Genomic DNA, 22,855 nt, shown 5'->3' with positions numbered 1-22,855 from the left:
TCCTTCTAAGGTAAATTTTATTAACCAGATGAAAGGATTGTTACATATTTCTAATTCATCATATTTGATAAACTTATAAGAATTTTGTAAAATCTGGTCCTGAATAGTTTTCCATTGACTAGTGTGAGTTGTGTCTATCCAGAGTATAAGAGAGGTAAAATTTGCAGCAGTACAATAAGATTATACAACAGGAAAGCTAATACCACCATACTCCCATAATCTTACATGATTTCTATAAGCAATTCTCAGCTTTTTAGGATACCATAAGAATGAACATACATAGCATTTTTTTTGTTTTCTTTTAAAGTCAGGTATTAAAGCTACTGAATGTATCATGTATATAATCGTGTGTATTATAATCATTTAAAAAAGTACAAAGCTATCCTCAAAAGTAAAAAAAAACATTCCATTTTTTAATACGTACCACTTCTTCAGTTATTATTCAGAATTTTTATTAATAATATTACTCACATCTTGATTTTTATTCCTAAACATTGTAGTTCTTTTCCTTTCCAATTATATGTATATTTTTTCTTTAAACTTGCTATCTAGTAATTGATTTAATGCTAAAACTTCAGTTTATTTTTAATTTTTAAATTTAGGCAATGATTCATCTTGAAACGTTTCAATTTCCTCATCTATTTCTTCAACTGAATAATTTAAATTCCCAATAGTTAGTAAAATATCACCTGTAAAAAGCTGTATTTTAGATTGACAATCCTTGTTAATCGGGAATCCATCAATTTTTCATTGCTTCTTATACTGTTAGTTAAGTGTTTGATAACTAATGCAAATAGGAGGGGGGAAGGGACACCCTTGTTTTGTGCCTTTGTTTAAAGTGAATCCCCTAGAAATGTAAGATCAAATTTTAACATATGTTTTGGAGTCTCTATACAGTTTTTTTAATATTCCAATAAATTGTTCTGGAAATGCAAATGCTTCAAAAATTTTAAACAAGTAGTTCCAGTAGGCAGAATCAAAAGCTCTCTAGATATCTAAGCTAATTAGGGCCAATTTCTTTTTCATTCCTTTTGCTAAACATAAGATAGTTGTTGCCCTTTTTATATTATCATATGTTTATCCATTGACCATAAATCCTGCTTGATCTTTATTAATTAATCTACTATATCGCTTAATCTTCTAGCAAAGATAGAAGTAAATAAATATGTTATAGTCTGCATTTAGTAATGGAATAGGACTGTATGAGGAAACTAACTTATTATCCTTTCATTGTTTAAGTATAGGTGAGATTACAAAACATTTACATGAGGAAATAATTATTTTGTCATTATTAATTATCCTGAAAATGTTACTCATAGGATCATATGATGTTACTAGACTATTGGCCCTGAGGCCCTTACAAACCTAGCCAAAAATTTAGCACATGTTCCAATAAGTCAGCACCCTGTGCCACTGTCCAGCAGGGACACAGGTAGAACCCTAGGGGTGTATTTTCTGTTCCCCATCCAGCTATCCATGTTGCACTTAAAAAAGGGTTAATGAGGTACTCTGCGTAACGTGGAGAGGAAGACTATTACACAAAAGGGGGACTCTCTGGGACACAAATCTGTCCCACCAACATGTCCTTTTGATGTCACAGACCAGGTTGAAGTCGCATGTACGGGTTACTCAAGTGGAGCTTGACTTGCTTATATGCAGCAGTGGGTTTTGAGATTGCTTTGTCTGCCAGGCAGAGGTCACCTCTGATGAGTTTGTAGGAGACTGAGTAGAGGGACAGGGCATTTTGCCTATTTGTGTAGGGTAGATGTTTAAGGCCCTGGATTCTCCTGGTGAGGAACCTCTGTGGTCTCTCTAGCTGTTGCATGTGCTTTATGAGGTGCATGCCAAACGGGACATTGTGCTCAATAATGGGTCTTACAAGGGAAGAATACAGGGATGTTCTGACTACCTTGCTCCTTAATAATGAGGTGGGCCATGTAGAAAGGTTTCTGTACAGTGGAGGCAATATGGTGGTCAGAAGTCAGTTTGCTATCAACCTGGGTGCCCAAGTCCCTCATGACTGATTGTGTGCTTAGGACCTTATTATCAATGTGATAATTTGTGAGGATGTCACTCTCCCCAAAGGGGATGATGATGCATTTTTTGGCAATCAGTTTGAAGCCATGTTTGTCGCACCAGTCAGTTGTTTGGATGAGACCCTCTTAGAGGATGTTCACATCATTAGGAGAATTGATGACAGCACCCAGCTGGTTTTGGCCTGCACCACAGAAAAGTTTATTCCAAACAACAGAAGCCCTAAGACCGATCCCTGGGGTACACCACTCATTACGGGTCTACTGCTTGAGGTGGCTTCCCCTATTTTGACTAGGTGGGCTCTAACAATGAGCCAGTTTGCTACCCATCTGGTAACATATGGATTGATGCCTAATTGAAAGAATTTATCTATTATACCTGAGTGGAGAATAGTAAAGAAGGCTTTGGCCAGGTCAGTGTCTTCCCCTCATTCAAGGCCTAGGTGACTGTCTCAAAGAAGTCGACCAAATTTTACAGGAATGACCTCCCCTTGATGAAACCAAACTGTGTATTTCTAAAGTATTTAATGGAAGTAGGCTATAAAATTCCATACTTAAAACATCTAACCCTGGAGCTTTACCATTCTTCCCCTTTTTTAAATCTTCTTTAACTTCTGTTAGGGTAATAGGCTTATTCAGCAGAGATATTTGTTGGTCATTAAGTTCATTAGTAATGTTTTTCTTTTAATATCTGTTGATTTTGTAATCATCAGGGTCATTATTTTATCTTTATTACGATCGTCATTGATTTAAAAAAATATTAAGCATTTTGTCTATGTCTGAAGTAAGCTTATTACTGTGAGGATTTCAGATGTTATTGATTTGTGCTTTCTTGCTTAACATCTTACTTCTATTAGTTAATCTATGCAGATTTTTTTAAGTCATTGCATAACTGTGCAATTTTATTTTTTCTAAAGCTATTGCCACTTTTTGCATTAAAACAATTTGATTTTTTGTCATTAATTTTTTAATGACTTCACTATTATCTAATTTCTTTGCTGTTCATACCTCACTTTGTATATTTAATTTTGTATTTCTAACAATTCTTTATCTCAGTCTTTCATTTTATTACTAGCCCATTTTTCCATTCTATCTTTAATATCCTTTTTTAAGGAGTCCGATAGTATAACTTTACTAATCTGGCCATTATCATTCAAAGATTTAATATTCTCAATTTATTACTTAAATTTTTTTTAATATCATTGTATATACTGGGATTCTATAAATGATCTTTAATTTCTTTATATTCATTACTATATTAATACGTAGTGCATTCTGATCATATAAAGGAAAAGGAATGGTTAAGTAATTCACTGTATTAAGTAAATCTGTAGAGGTGTAACTCCAATCAATTTTAGTTTGCAACCCATGTGCATAAGAGTAATGAGTGAAGAACAATGACTCATCTTCTGTTTTTACTATTAAATTGACTAAATTATTATTACTAATCCATCTCTTTTGTGTTTTAGCTGCTGTCAGAATTTTAGCTTTCGTCTGTTCACTTGTATCTTCTATACTAGATATGTAGCGTAAAATAATACCACTATATTTCCAAAGTATCCTTCAGCAAGAGCAAAGCAGCATACCAATAATCAGAATAAAAACTAGAGTTGAAGAGAGTAGAGTGAATGGATAAAACAAATATGTATTAACCTAGTTTCTTAGCTGAAATAGCAAAATGTAGATGCACTAGGTTGTGCAACATTATATACAACCTTACAACATGAGCAGTATCACCTGCAAATTGATGAGGCAACTATTAATTTAATTTAGTCCAATTCAATTAAATTGTTTGAATTGATGCTTGTTTTTTATTGGTTGTCACTTGCTATATAAGAAATGTTTTATTGTTGTTTAAATAGATCTGATGAAGCGTGCACAGTGCACGCGAAAGCGCTTATCCTTTTCATCTTGTTTTATGTGTCGTTGGGAATAAAAGCCAGAATTTTATCCTCACTTCTCGTAGTGTATCCTTGAAGTTTTTATTCTGATTATTGGTATACTAGATATGTAGTTAAAATCTCCTGCTAAAATTAAACTACCCTACTGTCCTTCCTATGACTTTATAGTAAGTTTAAGTAATCTTTAGCCACTCTTGCACTTAATCCAGGGATCCAGTAAAAATTAGCTAGTGTATGGTGTTTGGCATTATATTTAATTATTACAAATGTATACATTCCTTTAGGATCATTAATGGATTCCATTACCTTAGGCAGTACAGTAGATTTTCTCCAAAGTATATCAGTTCCTCTCATTTTTTGTTAAAAGAAGCAGATGATAACATTTCATAACCTAAGTTTTTTAAATATTATTAGTAAACTGAAAAGCTTCTGTAATAGGAACGGACCACAAATGGACTCCAAAGTAATAATAAATTATCAAATACTTATAAGATAATAAATAAGCACTTTAAATGTTAAAAAAAGGTATTTAATCACACACAATAATAGAAATTCAAGTGCTTTCATCCCTGGCAAGTCAGGGACTTTATCAAGGTAACACACAGTCAGGAAGAGTGGATTTAAATAGTGTTACTAAGAAAATTAACCAATCACAATAAACCAATATTTAAAAGCATTATACATTTTAAAAACATTCTCAATATCTATGCATGTTATTTAAAATTTAAATAAGACACAATAATACAATAAAAATAATACCCTCACAGTGCATATTCTCATCTATCCAATGATTTCATTTTTAAAAAACAAGCCAAAGATAAATGCTCATTAATGCCTGGCTACTGCATAGCATTAGTTCTCAACTACCATAAGGCTTCATGTATCTCTAGTCATAAATGCCAAGGACCACCCCTAGGATCAACCATAAAGATTCTATAATAAAAAATTTAAGAGAGTATCCTGCATCACAACTGCAATGTTTTGCCAAAGCATTTTTTTCACTATGAAGCCTTGTCTCTCTCAGATGTTCGCAAACATGAAATTTAAATTTACATTCAGTCTTCTCAATATAGTAGACAGAACATTCCCTAAAATTATTACATGAGGATAAAATTACCCAATCCACCCACTCGAGGTATTATAGGTGGTAATAAAGGTGAATTGGTATTTGATTTTCTCATTGGGCCTACACTCCTCCACTTTGTTTAAAACATGTAGGTCATCTTCTAAGAGGGATTTAGCCATAATCTGTATACCCGGTCTCATTGCTCTGAATGTACTTTAGAGCTATTTTGTCCAGTGACCATACATTCAGAGCAATGAGAAATGGTATACAGGTTATAGGCAAGTCCCTCACAGAAGATGATCTACATATTTTAAACCAAGGGGAGGAGTGTAGGCCCAATGAGAAAATCAAATACCATTCTACCTTTACCACCTATAATACTATGAGTGGGTTGATAGCGGATATATTATGTAAAGCTTGGGTAATTTTATCCTCATGTAAAAATTTTAGGGAATGGCTAGGTGAAGGGCCAACCACAGTGTATAGGAAGGGCTGGTGTTTAAAGAATTTGCTGGAAACAACATACTATGAACAACAGACAGGATCAATGGTTAAACGTGGGGCATGTAATGTTTGTCCCTATATAATGGAGGGCTCCTGTTTTGAAATTAATGGGATATTAGTGAGACCAAACAAAATGTTTTTTGTCAAACTGATAAAGTTGTTTATTGTGCCAGGTGCACAAAATGTTCTGTCTTCTATATTGGGAAGACTGAACGTAAATTTAAATTTCAGTTTTTAGAACATGTGAGAGAGATAAGGTGTCATAGTTAAAAAAATGCTTTGGGAAAACATTGCAGTTGTGATGCAGGACACTCTTTTATATTTTTTATTATAGAATCTTTAGTGGTAGATCCTAGGGGTGGTCCTTGGAATCTATGACTAGAGATATATGAAGCTTTATTGCAGTTGAGAACTAATGCTATGCAGTGGCCAAGCATTAACGAGCTTTTATCTTTGGCTTGTTTTTTTAAAAATGAAAGGATTGGATAGATGAGTATTAATATGCACTGTGAAGGTATTATTTTTATTGTATTATTGTGTCTTATTTAAATTTTAAATAACATGTATAGATATTGAGAATGTTTTTAAAATTTATAATGCTTTTAAATATTGGCTTATTGTGATTGGTTCTTTTTTCTTAGTAACAGTATTTAAATCTACTCTTCCTGACTGTGTGTTACTTTCATAAAGTCCCTGACTTGCCAGGGATGAAAGTGCTTGGATTTCTATTATTGTGTGTGATTAAAAACCTTTTTGAATGTTTAAAGTGCTTATTTATTATTTTATAACTATTTGATAATTTATTATTACTTTGAAGTCCATTTGTGGTCCATTCCTGTTAAAGAAGCTTTTTGGTTTACTCGTTTATTTTTGTGCTCTTGTGGACATTCAGTTTATTTAAATATTATATATCTTTATTTATTAAGTGAGTCTCTTGCAAGAATATAATGTCTTCTCTATTTTATTTTAGATATCTCATTAATGATTTCCTTTTGCTGCCATTATTTAATCCACTTACATTAATAGATTAATAGACAATATAATAAAACTATTCACACTGATAATATGACAGGTTTTCCATCATATTCATTTAATTACATATAAGACTCTGATGCATTCCTGCAACACTATTTTAACGTTTCCCTTTTTTGAATTCTTCCTTTCTACAAACTAAACTAGCAAACTTGTAAATAATAAAAAGAAAAACAAGTCTACAGCTGTAACTTTACATGTTACTAATAAAACACAACCTACCATGCCTATCAAATAGAAAAAACTACTATAATATTTCTCTGCCTACCAATTCCTAAACATTCATCAAAAAATAGCCAAAAGCTACCATGCCTTGCAATTAATATAATATTATATATAAGTTAAAATTAAAAAGCGACTATTAATTTTGTGATATGTTTTTGCCATTTAAAACAATTACCCCATTATTAAATAAAGGTTTATTAAGCCTCTTCTGTTAATCACAAATATTAAATAATCCAACAGACAGTGCACTGTATACCTGTTTATTTAATAGTAGCATAAATTATCCATTAAATATTCCTAAATTATTCACTCATTATAACTAAATCTCTAAATACATAAGTAGAACAAAGTGGGCCCCGAAGAGATAAAGATATCTTTAAACTTACATGTGACAGGTAATCTTATCATACTAAACTATTATACAAAAGGAAAATCAATGTACATATGTGTTCATCATGCTAACATATATATATACATATTTTATAGATGTAACAAAAGCTCAAAATTTATTTTAAAAGTACAAGTGTCTCTATCTCAAAATTGTGTTTGTTTGTCTTTCGGCTTTTCCCGGTTAGGGGGTCGCCACAGCGGAACTGCGGTCCACTAATAATTGGCAGTAGATTTTCATGAACGCCGATGTGCCAGCTCGATGTCCAACCTTCAACGAAGGCACGCTCATTTACACATGTCTTTCGAATGCCACCCAAACGTGGGGAGGACATGCAGACTCCACAAAGAAGGCACTCCCCGCACTCCAGCCGAGAATTGAACGGGAGAATCTCTTGCTGTGAGGCAACAATGCTACCGCTGCACCACCGCAGCCATTATCTCAAAATTGTGTGACGCTCTTAATATGATAAATATCCAGATATTTAAAAACCCTTTAGATTATTAAAGTAATGCATAAAAATATGTACATTACTGAGGTCAAAGATAATGCTTAGCTATTTCTATTGATTCAAAAAATGCAGTTTATATTGTATTCAAAAGTTACAATGTGTTAAATTCATATGCCATTCTCTCTTCCTGGGTTCAAACATACTGAAAAATCTACTTTATTTCCTATCAAAACGGATGTACCGATTCAGAAATATAACGCTCAGATTTCAGCTCTGACTTACAAAATGAGTTATTTCAGGTGGTATTTGTAAATCTAATAACATACAATATGGAAAAAGCTTCAAAGTTCAAATGACCAAGCTTCAGGTTTCAGCTTTCAGGATATTTTAAAATATTTGATATGATTTGCTATGCAGATTTTATGAGATTTTGTAGATTTACATTTCTGTCATATACAGGTATTGTTTGTTTGTCTTTTTGGCTTTTCCCGGTTACGGGTTGTCACAGCAGAACTCCGGTCCACTAATGATTGGCAGTAGATTTTTATGGTGCCGAGTTGCCAGTCCGACACCCTACCTTTCAGCGAAGGCACGCCCATTCACGCATGTCTTTTGGATGCCAGTCGACCACGGGGAGGACATGCAGACTCCACACAGAAGGCACTCCAGCCGAGAATCGAACAGGAGAACCTCTTGCTGTGAGGCAACAATGCTACTGCTGTACCACCGCGGTTGTAATGCATATCTTTTTTATAAGCAGTTTGTTATTTAAATGTATTATTCTGTCTTATTTGACCACTAATATTCTACCTCATTCTGTATAACCTAATTTCTAAAATCTCCATCAAAGAGCTATTTAATCATCAGCTCTCTATTAGAGATTACTTTATGTGTATATATTTCTCAGATTACTAATAACACTCTTTTATTAATCTTACATAGTAGATATTTTGTTCCTTGTGCATTTGCGTATTATTCATAAGATGCTTGATCTTATTAATTCTGGTATTACAACCCTGAATAAAGGCCTGCAGTTTAGTTACTTTTCTGGCTGTAGCTGGATAACTTCTCTAAGTATAGTATAAAACAAGGTCTGAGACAAACATAAATGAGGGTGATTAGAGACAGAAAAGAAGCAGTCCTTGTACAGAAGGTAAAGAAAATAATGACTCACACAAGTCCCATTATATACCAATGGCATGAAAATTTTAAGTTACTTCCCTATGTCTGGCATGAGTCATACAAAGCTGAAGAAAAGGAGAAACAGCATCAGGAAAGAGAAAGGGTTGAGGAAGAACAAGATCACATTGATACATCAAGCCTCATTGGTAGCCATGTTGTGGAAAACAGACTAAAATTACAAATAAAGCACTTGAGTGATTTTGAGGTGTTAAAAGGAAACAAAGATAGAGTGAAAAAAACAGATATTTTTTAGTTCTAGGGTGGAGTTTCCCTTTAACTGGAAAAAATCTGGAGCTGCTCCAGAGACTGGCATGGTTTATGATCTTATTGACGATGAGATTCCAGATGTTTTGGCTGTTACTCTTTGCTACCAGCCTTAGGCAATATCAATAAAACTGCAGGTAAAAACCTCTTTGGCTAGTGATCCAGTTTCTAAAAAGGCCATGAGGAAGTTTAATTTGCAGTGTGCTTACAGTTTGATGACATTACTGTATCTTTGTACTCAGCTACATTGAACTCTTCTGGAATATGTACTAAGTCTAAGCTAATGCACAAAAAAAACAAAAAACAAAAAAAAAACATGAATTTCCTTTCAGCTAAACCCCAAATTTAGATCATGACTTATTGTATAAAATAACAGGTGAGCGAAGCCAAAGAACTGGTGCATACCAACCTGACTAAAGAGGATATGATTTCAGCCTTAATCACAGCTGCAACACAGTCCAGCAACTAGAGAGATAGGCAGTCTGGTGATGGGATGTACAGCCTTCAGAAAAAGGACAGTTCACCTTTTCCTGAGAGGACTTAAAAATCCATCTGGAGTTAAAGAGACTTGAACTGGAGACTGAAGAGAGACTGTGATGTTTGGAGGCTGAAGAAAAGGAAAAGCAGTGTGAACTGCAACATTTGGAAATCGAAGCGAGACTGCAACTGGAAGACAAATGTTTGGAGGTTGAAGAAAAGGAGAAACAGCATCAGTATAAACTGGAGTATAAATGCTTGGAGACCAAAGACAAACTACAGTGTCTGGAGGATGAAATCATATCTTATTTAGTCAGGCTGGCATGCAGCAGTCCTTTGGCTTCGCTCACCTTGGCCAAGTGGTTCTTTGTCAGGTTGCTATAATCCTCTGCTGACATCTTTGCCTGCTTTCTCTACCTATACTAACAAAAATAAATGAAACTGTTGTGAAACTGAAACTTTGAATGCCTACCTTGTGGCTGTCAAGAGTACACACATCTTCAGTGACAACTGCTTACATGCGTTAGCAATTGACCTTGTAGTCTGGAGAGAGGGGACAGAGCTGGTGAAGCTGTGTCAGCCTTTCGTGTGTGTGTGTGTGTGTGTGTGTGTGTGTGTGTGTGTGTGTGTGTGTGTGTGCGCGTGTGTGTGTGTGTGTGTGTGTGTGTGTGTGTGTGTGTGTGTGTGTGTGTGTGTGTGTGTGTATGAAAAATCAAATATTCAAGTGTGTGTGTCAGATACTTGGAAATGAGACACAGTGCTCCAAGGTGAGTCTTGTTTGGAATCTGGAGAAACAGAGATTCCAGTCCCTGGTCTGGAGCAAGTTCCCTGTGTGCTCTTGAGGGAAATTGTGCCTGATGCAGAGAGCTGCATTTGAGATACTGTGTAAATCCATTCCTGTTTTTGTGACTGCCTCTCACCAGTGTTAGTGGTGAGGATTGGGGCTCCTTGATTACTGGCTCGGGGTAAAGAGGGGCTGTCAAATCATATCACAGTGGTTACAGAGCACATAAATAAGTAAGTTAACATTTTAATTCTATATTTTAATTTGGGTATAAGTACATTATTTACAATTGCTAGGCAAACCATGTAACAGGCTATGTGGCATAATTTTAATTGTAAGAGGGTTTGTAGTGTGTTCAGTGGAAAAACTGCAGATGGAATGTGGAATGTTTTGAAAGAGAAATTGAGTGCAAAAAGTCAAAAAAATGTTTAACATCAGGATCTGGGCATACAACATCAAGGGGTTATATTTCCATAAGAACAAGCTATCTGATTAAGGTGAGAGACAAAAATGTAAGAAATGGAAGAGAGGTCAAACTACAACTTTGAAAACTGAAATAAACAAGCTGGACAAACAGATTAAGCATAGTATGAGACATGATCAGGAAAAATATAAAGAATATTCATATAAAGATATTGAGCATAACAGGAAACCATTTTTTTAGATACATAAGATGTGGAAGGAGTAAAGACACAGAAATTGATAACTGTGTGCAGATTCTAAAATTTATTCTCAGACACAACAGATTATAGATATATTTACAAAATCTTATGTAAAACAGTTTGGCTCCACAAAAGGGGTGGTAAGTTGTCCTAGTGACATAAAGTTAACCCCAGATACTGGAATCAAATTAGATTGTATTGAAAAAGAACTACACAAACTGGATCCAAACAAAGCGCAGGGAGGAGACTGAATTAGTAACAATGACCCGAGAACACTTCAGCAAGAACTTATATCTATTACTGAAAACACTTCAGAAAAAACTTGCAATACCATTATATCTGTTATTCACTAGGTCATATAAATATGGGGAGATTCCTCAAGATTGGAGAAATGCACTTATTAAACCTGTCTTCAATTGAAAGGGTAGTAGGACAAACCCAGAGTCATATAGACCCTTAAGTCTAATTTCATGTTGTGGAAAAATAATGGAGAAGGAAATATTGGATAAGTTATTGTCAGAACTGGACAGGTTGGGACTTAGAAACCATACATCAGCATGCATATGTTGAAAACAGCTTTATTACCACCTGTAACATGATGTTCTATAACAATACAATAAGAGCTATGAATGAAAAATTGTTCTGTGATGTAATTTATATAGATTTAACTTAAGCATTTGACAGGGTCATACACAGAACACTGATCAATAAATTAGTGCAACTAGGTATTGATGTAGTCTTGTTAAATGGATAGCTGCATGGTTACAAATAGGACATGCCAAGTATCATACAGCAACTGGGCAGGTGAAATCCTTGGTTACAGTCATGGTGTTCCACGGGGCTCTGTCCTAGGCCCTTACTAGTTTAGATTGTATATTTTAGACCTAACTTTTTCCATCCGTGCAGTTCTACAGTCTATATGCAGACGACCTGAAATTGGGTAAACTGATTACATGTGTTATATATAAGGCATGTCTGCAAAAACAACTTGACTAAATTGACCAGATACCCAGACTTGCTCTGAGTTATTGTGCAATGGCACCTCCTATACTGAGCCAACAGATATAGCCAACTTACTGGCCAACAGATTCAGTGCCAACTTTACCACCACCCCCCAGGCCCTATCACAATACCAGAGGAAAGCCTGGTACCCACCATTTCTGCAGCACAGGTAAAAGCTGCATTGTCCAAAGCCAAGAATACAGCATCCATGGCATGGAACCTGATAATATCCCTGGCTGTGTCCTACATGAGCTACAAAATGAACTGGCACCACATCTGTGTGCCCTGTTCAATCACAGCCTTACCTCAGGCTATGTCCCTAATGAATGGCACACTGCTACAGTCATCCCGCTCCATAAAGAGGTATCAACTACAGACCCTGGGGACTATTGCCCCATTAGCCTGACGAGTCTGGTATGCAAAGCTATGGAGCTCATCATCATGGACCTGCTAAACAAAGATATAGGCAATCTCCAAACTCTTGACCCCACACAGTTTGGCTTTGTCAAAGGGAGATCCTTCAAAGGGAGATCCTGCCTGCTGGACCTGGTTGACTTCTTTGAGGCAGTCACCAAGGCTGTGGATGTGGGTAAGGCAATGCATACAACCTACCTCAACCTGGCCAAGGCCTTCGATACCCTTCCCTACTCAGGTATCATTGATAAACTCACCAAACTAGGCATCAATCCTTACAGCACTAGGTGGGTTGCAAATTGGCTCACAGACAGGACTCACAGAGTGAAAGTTGTGGATTCCAAGTAAGACTGTCGATCAGTCATGAGTGGAGTCCCACAGGGCTTGGTCCTGGGACTCTTCTGTTTGGCATCTACTTCTCAGAAGTCCAGGCCAATGCAGAATGATTCTGGCTGACCAAGTTCACTGATAACTGCAAGCTACCAGTCATTATCAACTCCCCAAGTGATGCAGACATCCTACAAAAGGGCCTCTCTGAGACCAGTGACTAGTGTTGGAACCATGGCCTGAAGCTTAATGCCAAAAAATGCGTTATCATTCCCTTTGGAAAAAACTTAGTTCCCATGAATTACTATGTTGATGGGAGCCCACTGAACACTGAAGGGGCCATAAGAGATCAGGGCACCCGGGTCGACAGCCACCTCTCCATCGATCACCACATTGCCACTGTGGTCAGAAAGTCCTTGTAAGGGGCACATCTTATAATTAAAGGTTTTGCATCCAGGTAGAGGTCATCATCCTTCTCTACTCATCCCTCATTAGACTAGTCATCGAATATAACTCCCCGTTTGGCATGTACCTGACCAGACAACTACAACAGCTGGAGAGGCCACACAAGTACCTCGCAAAAAGGATCCTAGGCCTTAAACACATGTCCTACATGGACAGACTCAAGAAACATCAGCTGTTCTCAGTCTCTTATCGTCTACTTAGAGGTGATCTCTGCTTGACTTACAAAGCCATGTCCAACCCAGCCCTATTTGAAATTCTACACCTAAAGAAATCCCAATCCCCTCGCACCACACGCTCCAGAGATCACAACCTCATTACCACAATTAAGAGAACATGCTGGAGGGACAGGTTCATCTCCCAAAGACTGACATACTCTGGAATAAGCTTCCCATTCATGGCAAGCAGAGCACCTTGCTTGCACTCTTCAAGAGGAATCTTGATGAGTGGATGGGTAACAGAAAGTTCACCCCAGGGATCACTCCAGTTGCCCTACTGGATAGGCGCACTGTGAACTAACATTGGATGGCACGGTGCCTGGGCAATTTTCTTGGGCTAGGCTTGTAAAGGCTCCAGGGCCATTAGCCTAGTACACACCTATGAACCTATGAACCATTTGGTCACAGGAGAATTGTGTGACTGCTTTTGAGCTGGAGCAAACTGCATCACAGCTGTTATCTTGGAGTTAACCAAGAGTGTGATCTGATGTTGTCTCTTCTGTCCTTTCTTCAGTGAATGGATTCTCACATCTGTCCAGAATCTGAATTAGGCTACCCTCAGGCTTTGGATCCAAGGCTCAGAGTCTTCTCCTTACCCATAATTCATCTCCTAGTTGCAAGTTATCTCAGATCTCATTGGCCACTAATTTGCTTCAGATGCAGGTCTCCAGGCTCAGGACTGTTGGTGCAGCTAAATGTATTTTTCTGTGATATTTTTACCTTTAAGGACAGTTTAACTTCTTATTCTTTATTTCTTTTTCTATACTTTTCCTTAGCCTCCCTTTCTGTATTAAAAAAAAAAAAAAATGTTAGTATCTTTCTTCCTCACTTTGACCTTTTGGAAGTTTTGACAGTTTTGGTAGATTTTTGGTAGTTATTGGTGTTGTCTTTGTTGCTGCTATATTGTAGCTGAAGTGTTTTATAGTTACTGTTAGTCTCTGAACACTTAGGAGTCTGTCTTGGCAGAGAAATTCTTGAGTTTTACAAAATGTGTGGTGTGTGGGCACAACATCCCAAACCAGGATGCCCACAATAAATTGTTTACTGTCTGGGACTGTCTGACTTAGAGGAGGATGGTTTTATTTGTTCCTCTTTGGAGCCAGGGCAATAATGGATCAGCATAAAAAGTTGGTACTCAAGGGGCTTCTCCATGCCACAGCAGAAGTAGGTTCCCCTTCTCAGTTAAAAAGGTGGTAAACAAGGCAAAGGGGATAAAAGTAATGAAAAGAGTAAAGCGAAAGAGCAACCCAAAGAAAAGCATAAGGACTTTTCCCATAATTGATCACAGGAGTACTCGGGTCTTTCTGGCCTGGTGTCTAAGCTTCATAAGTCATCGGATCCATCTACATCTACAGAACCAAGCACCTTCAGATTTTCTACTCCTGTGTTGCTTGAGTCCCGGTTTTCTCTGGAGTCAGTAAGCCCTTGGCTCAGCTCATCCTTCCTGCAGGCATAGGATCTCTTGACTGTCTTCAACGTCATTGGCATTGAAGTCAATGCAGTCTTCTAGGAGTCTCTCAGAAGCAGATGTGGACAGAATGATGAGGAAGTTCCTGAGGACCCTGATTCAGTTGGGGGTTATCCTGAATATGACCCATTTGAAGGCCCAGGGTTTGTACCTTCTTCTTCTATGATTGTTGATCCTTATCTGATTTGACCCTTGGACTCAGGGCATTTGGATGTAAATACCAGGCTTTGCCATTGTTGGATCAAAATGTTTGGACCTAGTTGATGACAACCATGTCTTTGATTCAGTTGACTCCAAGTGCCTCAGACTTCGATGGATCTTGGAGATGAGGGACTGGTGCAGGAATTATGTGGTTGGGATTAACTCTGAAGCTGCTGGAGCTGTCCCTTCCCCTCAGCACTTCAACTCTTGATGGATCTGCTTTGGTTTTGAAGCTGAGTTGAATGGATACTCAAGGTCAACCCCTGTTGAGACCCCTGGATCCTACTATGATGGCTTCAGGGTCTGTTTTAGCTTCAGCTTTCAAAACCTTTGAGAGAGTGCTGTCTTATTCTAGAGGGCAGGTGTCTCTTCCCTTGTCAGATCTGCCCTTACCCCCATGGAGTCTTATCCCTCATGTTTCATCCCATCAGGACAAGTAGCATCTCAAAGTCTTGAGGCAGTTAGCATCATCCCATTTGGAAGGGTTACTGGAAGCCTTCATGCAAGAGGATGCATGTAGATTTCCCATAGGTGTCTCTGCCAGAGGGTACTAATTTCAATGAAGGGGTGGGGTCCCCAGATCCACCCCTTGTGGATGTCTACTTTGGTGATATTCTTGAGCTTCTCATACAAAAAAGTAGGTCATCCACTGACACCCTCTTCCAGGAGGAATCGGTATTAGTTGTGGCTTTTGGGACTGGTCTGTCTACTTTTTGGGTTATCCCTCATGTTGACAAATTAGTTGACCTGGTTTTGAGGTATGGAAGGAACTGGATGTAGTTGAACCCATTCCTCAGAAGCCTGATAACATTTTAGTGTCCCCCAAAGACCGACATTTTGTGGAGAGGGGGTCTCACAGTGGATTCCACTGTGGTAGCAGTGGTCACCAAGAGAAGCTCACTGAGGAGAACTTAACTGCCTATAACCTTATCAGGGAGTCCAGGGCACTGGACAGGTTCAATAAGTGGGTTTATGCCTCAGTGACTTTTGCTTTCAGGGAGCTGAATTATCTAGCTCATGTAACATATTATCAGAGGGATTTGACTAAGGAACTGTATAAATCCCTCTCTGAGTCCTTATCTGTAGAGGAGAAGAAAGCTGTTGACATGCAGCTGGTCACTGTTTAGTCCCGGCTGTTGAACATGTCAGTATGCCTTATCTCAAATTCAACCAGTGGCACACTGAGAACAGCTGGCACTGGCATAACGGTCAGATGACACATCTGCATGCATCTCTGCAACTTTGTGAAACACTTCAAAACATCCTTTATTAATGTTCCCTATGATGGGTCCTCCCTTTTTGGACCTAAGGTTAAAGAGACACTGTCCAAAAGTGAATAAGAGAGAAAAACCTTGTCTACTGTTGAATGCAGTTTTTTGTCTTCCAGAAGACCTTCTAAAGAAACTAGAAGGGTGGGAAGAAACTGTGGTTCTGCAAATCCCAAGGTTCTGCCCCAGATGCTTTTGGTGATAGACTGCACTGAAGCAGAGGGGAGGAGCAACCATGGTGAACATTGCCCCTGCGATTGAGGTGGACCGCAGAATTGAGACTTTTGGGGTCCTTTCTCCTACAGACCTTTTCAATGCTCCTGAACAGCTGCTGAGCTACTGCACACTGGAGGCAGTCAGAGGTACTTTTCTGTGCACCCCATGGACTGGACAGCCATCACCCAAGATATATGAGTTCTGAGAATCATAACTAGAAGCTATATGATTCCCTTTCTTTCTCAGACCCCATATTCAAGAAAACTTCCCAATGTGTCACCCACTCAGTGGAAGGCAGCAGAGCAAGAAATAAAAAAAAAAACTGATAGACAAGTGAGTCTTCCAGAAGGTCCCACTAGACTAGCATGGCTCTGATGTTTATTCAAGATTCTTTTTGGTGTCCAAGAAAAATGGGGACCTCAGGCTCATTAAGGACTTCAGTGATTTGAACCAGTATGTGGAAGCAGATGAAATTCTGAATGATCATGGTACAATCCATCCTATCCTTGTTGAGGAAGGATGATTAGATGTGTTCAGTAGACCTCCAGAATGCATACTACCACCTAGAAATGAACAGACATTCCAGGAGGTTTCTCCACTTTAGGCTGGGAGATGATCACTTCCAGTACAGAGCCCTGCCCTTTGGACTCAACATTCCTACCAATTATGTTGAGAGACCATGAGGGTTTGGCAGTCGGTGATGTTCTGTAATCATTTTCTGATAGCAGTGGACATAACAGGTAAGTGGTAAGTCCAATAACAAGTTGAGAAGATCTATACTTCTAACTCACAAGTGGTCCCTCAACCCAGCAGTGATGGAACAGATTTTCAGCTGCTGGGGCTTACCTACTGTGATCTATTTTCTTCACCCTCTAACACCAAATGCAGAAGGTACTTTGCTTGAATCCCCCAAAAGGCAGAGTCCCCAAAGGGCACTGTAGTCCACATTTAGATCTCCTTTATGCTTATCCTTCCATTTCTCTCATTCCAGATTTTCTGCAGAAAACAACGTGGGGCAAGGCTACAGTAAATCTCATTGCTCCCTTGTGACTTCAACAGGTGTAGTTTCCCTTCCTCTGGTGTCATCTGATTCATCCTCCATGGGTGCTGGACCTTTTTCCAGATCTTCTTTCTTACCCTTCTAGGAAGCCTCATCCAGACATCAAAGCCCTCAAGTTGACCACATGTTTTTTTCCAGTTACGATAATGGTCAGACATTCCAGGCTTTCATCCTGTTCTGACTTCCTCTCAGAAACCCTCTACTTACTTACAAAAGTAAATGGAAAAGATTTTCAATTTGGGCTTCCAGTAGAAATACAGTCCCCTTTTCAGCCCCCTCCCAGTTATCTCAGACTTTTTGGCTTTCTCATAGTACTTCTAGTTACTCTGCTGTCAAAGTCTATTTGCTAGCAATCCCCTGTTTTCACATTGGAAAAACCAAACACCCATTGCTTCCCTGAAACTGTCTAAGGCCTTCTTAAGGGAGTCCATCTTGCTACAACCTCCCCTTAGAGATCATGTTCCTCCTTGCAATATTACCATTCTTCTGCATGTTTTGACAAGACCCACTTTTGAACCTGCAGCTACAGCTGATTTGAAATATCTTTCTTATAGAATTTTGTTTCTAGTGGTAGTTGCTTCTACATGAAGTGACAGAACTTCATATTATTTCTTCTAAAGCTCCGTATTTGGTTTTCCACAAGGATACAGTGACTTAGAGAGCAAATCCATCCTTTCTTCCTAAGGTGGCTAGTAAATCATCACAAATCCACTCTATTAACCTTCCTGTTTTCTTTCTCCATTTTGGAAATATAGAAGACTACATGCTGCATCTTCTGGACATGCATCATCAACACAGGCTCTATTTACATTGCACTAAGAACATCAGAAAGACTGACCGGTTGTTTGTGTCCCTTTCCTTGGCAAAACTGGGTAAAGTGTCTAAAGTAAATCTTTCATGCTGGCTATCTGAATGTATTCTCAATGTCTACAAGAAGAAGGGATTGCCTTCACCTGGGACCCTTAACTCTCATTTTACTAGGTCAGTTGCTCCTTCAACTATTTTTTTCTCAAAAATTCCAGTTGATGATGTTTGTGCAGCAGATACTTGGTCGAATGTCCATACCTTCATATCTCATTATTAACTGGACTTACAGTCCAAGTCCAGAGCTTTTTTGGGGGTTATCTGTCCTCCAGAATATCCTTCCATGAGTTCTCCCAAGAATTATGGTAGCTGAGGACTCTGTCCCATTTGTTGAGAATTAGACAGAAAAGACAACATCGGATACAAAAGTAATGTAACTACTATAGTGATAGAGCCATGATTTCTGCTTCTGTCCTTTCTCAACTTCCTCCCCCCTTCCCCCTTCTAGTCATATTACATTGTTTGTGGAGTGACAGCACTGACTGACTGAAGAGTACATGACCAGGTCATCAGGTATTGTATTATAGGTGTTTGCTTCATACCTCGTGATATTTTTCCTGTTGGAGAACATGTAATGGCTTTTTGTTATAGTGTATGGGCAAACTTGATCTGAGTTAACTTGCTACTAGGAGGTGAATTATGCATAAGGGGAGGAGCCTGAGCCTTGAATCCAATGTCTGAGAGTGGCCAAAGTCAGATCTGAGACAAATCTGATAAACCATTCTTTAGGGAAGGACGGAAGCAGCAAGACAACATGGACTCTATCAGTTTGGTAAGTACATTACTTCTGTTTTTCATTTTTCCACATATATAGGTGATTGATGTCCAATTGTACCCTTTCCAGTTCTTTTAATGACCTTTCAGACTAGTTTAACTATATATTCTTAACATGAAGTAGTAATTCAAGTGATGGAATGTTTGTAGAGATATCATTAATAAAAAGGGAAAAAATCAGTATTAACCTATTGTTCATTGCTAGACAGAGAGGAGGCCAGGCTGACTTCACTGTTCAATTCTGTGAGTAACTCTTAAACTAGGTAATAGTGTTAGGCCAAATGTAAATTTATCTAGTTTATTAAGTAGGAGGAAGTAGTCAACAGTTTTGAAATCTCTGATCATGTGTATGAATAATTTGGCTGTTATATGTCCACTCTTTAGGTTGTTGTAGATTTTATTAGTTGTACAAAGGGCAGCTGTTGCTCCAAAGCATTATAAAAGCCATACTGAGCAACACAGGGCAAACCAAATGTGTTTGTTTGAATGGGTATCTGGTTACATATTCACTTTTCAAATATATTATTGAGTATAATTTGGCAATAGTGTGATTGTGTAGTGAGAAAAGGACTTGGATTTTGGGTGAAGGTACTATAACTTTGGGCTTAAACAAGTCAGGGACTGTGTCTGACATCAATGAGAATTATTTTTTTTTTGTGACCATGGTTACTAATCTAAGGTTATTCATATAGTTAAATTCTATTTTTCCTTACCTGAAATTCTAAGAATTGTACCTGGGACTCTAAAGTTTAACATCTAGTAGTAGTGTTGCCTCTGCTGTTATTGGTAATCAGGTTACTAATAATATTGAATAAGGTGAATCAAAAATATTTCAAGTAGTAATTATTTGAAAATGTACAAACTAGGCTGAATAAGAAAATCATGTCCATTGATTGAATTTTCTTGCTTTTACTAATATTCTGCCAGTTCCAGGATTATACTAGATTTTCTGGCAAAACAAATAAAATAAAATAAAAAAAAATGAAACAAGGAAAATAGCCTCTTATTTTACAATGTTTCTCAATAATGCATCAATATGCTTTCCTTGTATTATGGCTTACTGTATTTCATTCACAATGAGTAGTAACAACTTCATTAAGGTAATTTTGTTGGACTCACTATTAACCAAATCCCCTCTGAAAAAGATGGTTAAAAGCACAGTGTTTTTCTTTACCAAGTGATTGAAAACTAAAAATAAATAGGTTAAATAGGTTATGCCTACATCACCTGCATTACTTAAGTTAACTGAGCCACAGTTTTTCTTACAATATTTAAAACAAGTGATATTCGGGTGTGTTACCATAATGCTACAACCACCTAAGGACCTTAATCTAATGCACTGAATCTATAGTAGGGATATCTGACAAGTGAATTAGATAGAGTTCATTAGATTGTAATTCATTCACAGCTGACAAGCAGAAAATGAGATTTGCTGAAACTAAACTTTTTAAAAATCCAGATTCTGAGAACTGATACATCAATATTAATGTTACATAGAAGTAGCATTGTCCCTGTATCCTATAACTAACAGCTCCATACTGAGGGAACATTATGTGAGGCAAATGGAGGCTGTAAGAATAAAACCCAGTACTACTATAGAATTTAAATCTATAGGCAGCAAGCAAGTGACAGCTCAGCACTAGTATAAGCGTGCTTGAAATTGGTATTTTGGAAAAATCTTATTGTAGCCCATCAGTTTCATCAAAACAATATTCAAAGAACTGTATTGTGCATGTTACTACAGAGTACTTAAACTTAGCTGATTTAGTAACAATAGTATATGCACAATGATTTTCTTATTACAACCGACACTGGCCAGAAAGTACAACTGAGCTACATTTAGTGTAGTTATGTGATTGAATGCTATACCAAGCGAAAATGTCATTAACTTGCCAGTGTTGATATGAATATGAATACAAGTGCCTTGCACATTTCCCCGAAGACTTTCAAATGTCAAGACGGCACACCTCAAGAGAAATAAAACATACATATGTCTGGTGAATGTAATTAGATTGAATTGTTGTCATTATGATTAGTCATCCTTTCTTAGGCTGCAGCAATATGTCTGTGCAAAAATAATAAGGCTGAAAATCTTCCAGTTTTAAAACTGCTTTTGCATCATATGCTGTTACAATGAAATTTCTAGAAGTGTACTATGTTATTGAATTTGTGTTATTATAACATCTATATCAACATCTGAGAACAGACATATCTTTACATTATGTTATTGCCTTTGAACATGTCACCAACAAGCTCTTCTCCTACTTTAATTTCAGACTGCTTTGAAGAAAGATCACTGCAGCCATGTGCTGAGGAAGGAGATTACTGCTTTTAATGATCTGCCCATAGACCAGTCCATTCTGTGGATTCAGAAAACTCTAGTTGACATTCTGGAGATGTTTTTTTCATGGCAACAAGAACTAGAACAGTGTCTTCAAGATGACGGAAATGACACATTCATCTCTGGGGAAGGTCAGACATATTTGTCATGTTGTTTACAGACTTCGAAAACAGAAAATGGTTTGTTGTTATTTGGATTTCTTGAAACTAGGTTATAATTTTTTATAGGCTTTAATCATTGAGGTATATGTCACAAAAATGATAGGAATCTGTAGACAGATTTTTTCAGGTGTTTATTGGTACACAGTCTGTGACTATAAGGAATGCAGAATTCTCATGAAAAACCTTGCTTGATGTAATAGTGTATAGAAGCTGGCATGGAACCCAGTAGGCAAAGAATTAGAGAAGCTGGTGGATTCAGAGAAGTGATGACCTCTTGTGCCTAGAGACAAAAGGAAATCAGCCTAGACAGAGGTAGTTTTGCAATTTGTGATACTATGTCTTGATGAGAACTTGTGAAGTTCAAAGAGTGAGAGGGCTGTAAGGTTGAATTTTCATAATTCATGGAAATTCCTAAGAATCGACACAATTGAAGCAAATAATATCTTCTTGTATTAAGGATTCTTTTGTTCTTGCAATGAGGGACCAGTGGTCTCAGTATGAAAACACCTGGAACCCTGCCCACTGAGATGTGCTGACACCACTACTGTGCATTTGGTAAATACCCAGAGGGCTTTGCTGAGACCAAATGACAGGGCCCGAAACTGATAGTGAATGCGTCCCAGAAGAAACCACAGGTACCTTCTGGACTGCTGGCCAGTCTTCACATGATAACAGGCATCCTGATGGTCTATAGAAGTGCCATATCTGGCTCATCTAGTGCCTGTTGTCATTCCCCCATTCTGGATCCCCTCAACTTTAACTTGAGAAGCCAAAAAAAGATCTTTAAAAAAAAACTATAGCAAACAGCTTGCTATAACTTAGATCTTGGACCTGTACTACCAACAAATCTGCTGATTGCTCCTCCTAATACCTTGCACTCAGGGCAGTTGCCTCTTCACTCCACCTTAGCTATTTTTGAGCTACAGAACACATACAGTCTCGTTTTTCAAGAAGAGGAACAATGGATTGCATAATGACCATCTGAAACTATGTCTTCTTCAAAAGCAAGCTCAGATCCAGGAGGTCCTTGTTCTTTTTAGGAACTAAAAATAATCTTACTTTGTGTTCTAGTGGAACCTCTTGGATGACTCATTTTTCTAGTAGCCAGCA

The 22,855-nt window shown here is 37.7% G+C and overlaps 1 protein-coding gene across 1 annotated transcript in view; it reads left to right on the top strand.

Annotated features, from left to right (window-relative positions):
* The window catches only part of FHAD1 (forkhead associated phosphopeptide binding domain 1), a gene marked incomplete at its 5' end in the record, with an annotated part of 2,130,934 nt that overhangs the window by 485,020 nt on the left and 1,623,059 nt on the right, over positions 1-22,855 (top strand). Inside the window, one exon of the mRNA XM_044060429.1 lies at positions 21,520-21,715. Coding sequence (XP_043916364.1) covers positions 21,520-21,715 — 196 coding nt within the window. The remainder of the gene's footprint in view (positions 1-21,519; positions 21,716-22,855) is intronic.

The sequence above is a fragment of the Protopterus annectens genome, chromosome 2.part0 (assembly GCF_019279795.1).
Source record: "Protopterus annectens isolate FY-2018-M chromosome 2.part0, PAN1.0, whole genome shotgun sequence".
Lineage (NCBI taxonomy): Eukaryota > Metazoa > Chordata > Ceratodontiformes > Protopteridae > Protopterus > Protopterus annectens.
This window is presented reverse-complemented; position numbering and strand designations above follow the sequence as displayed.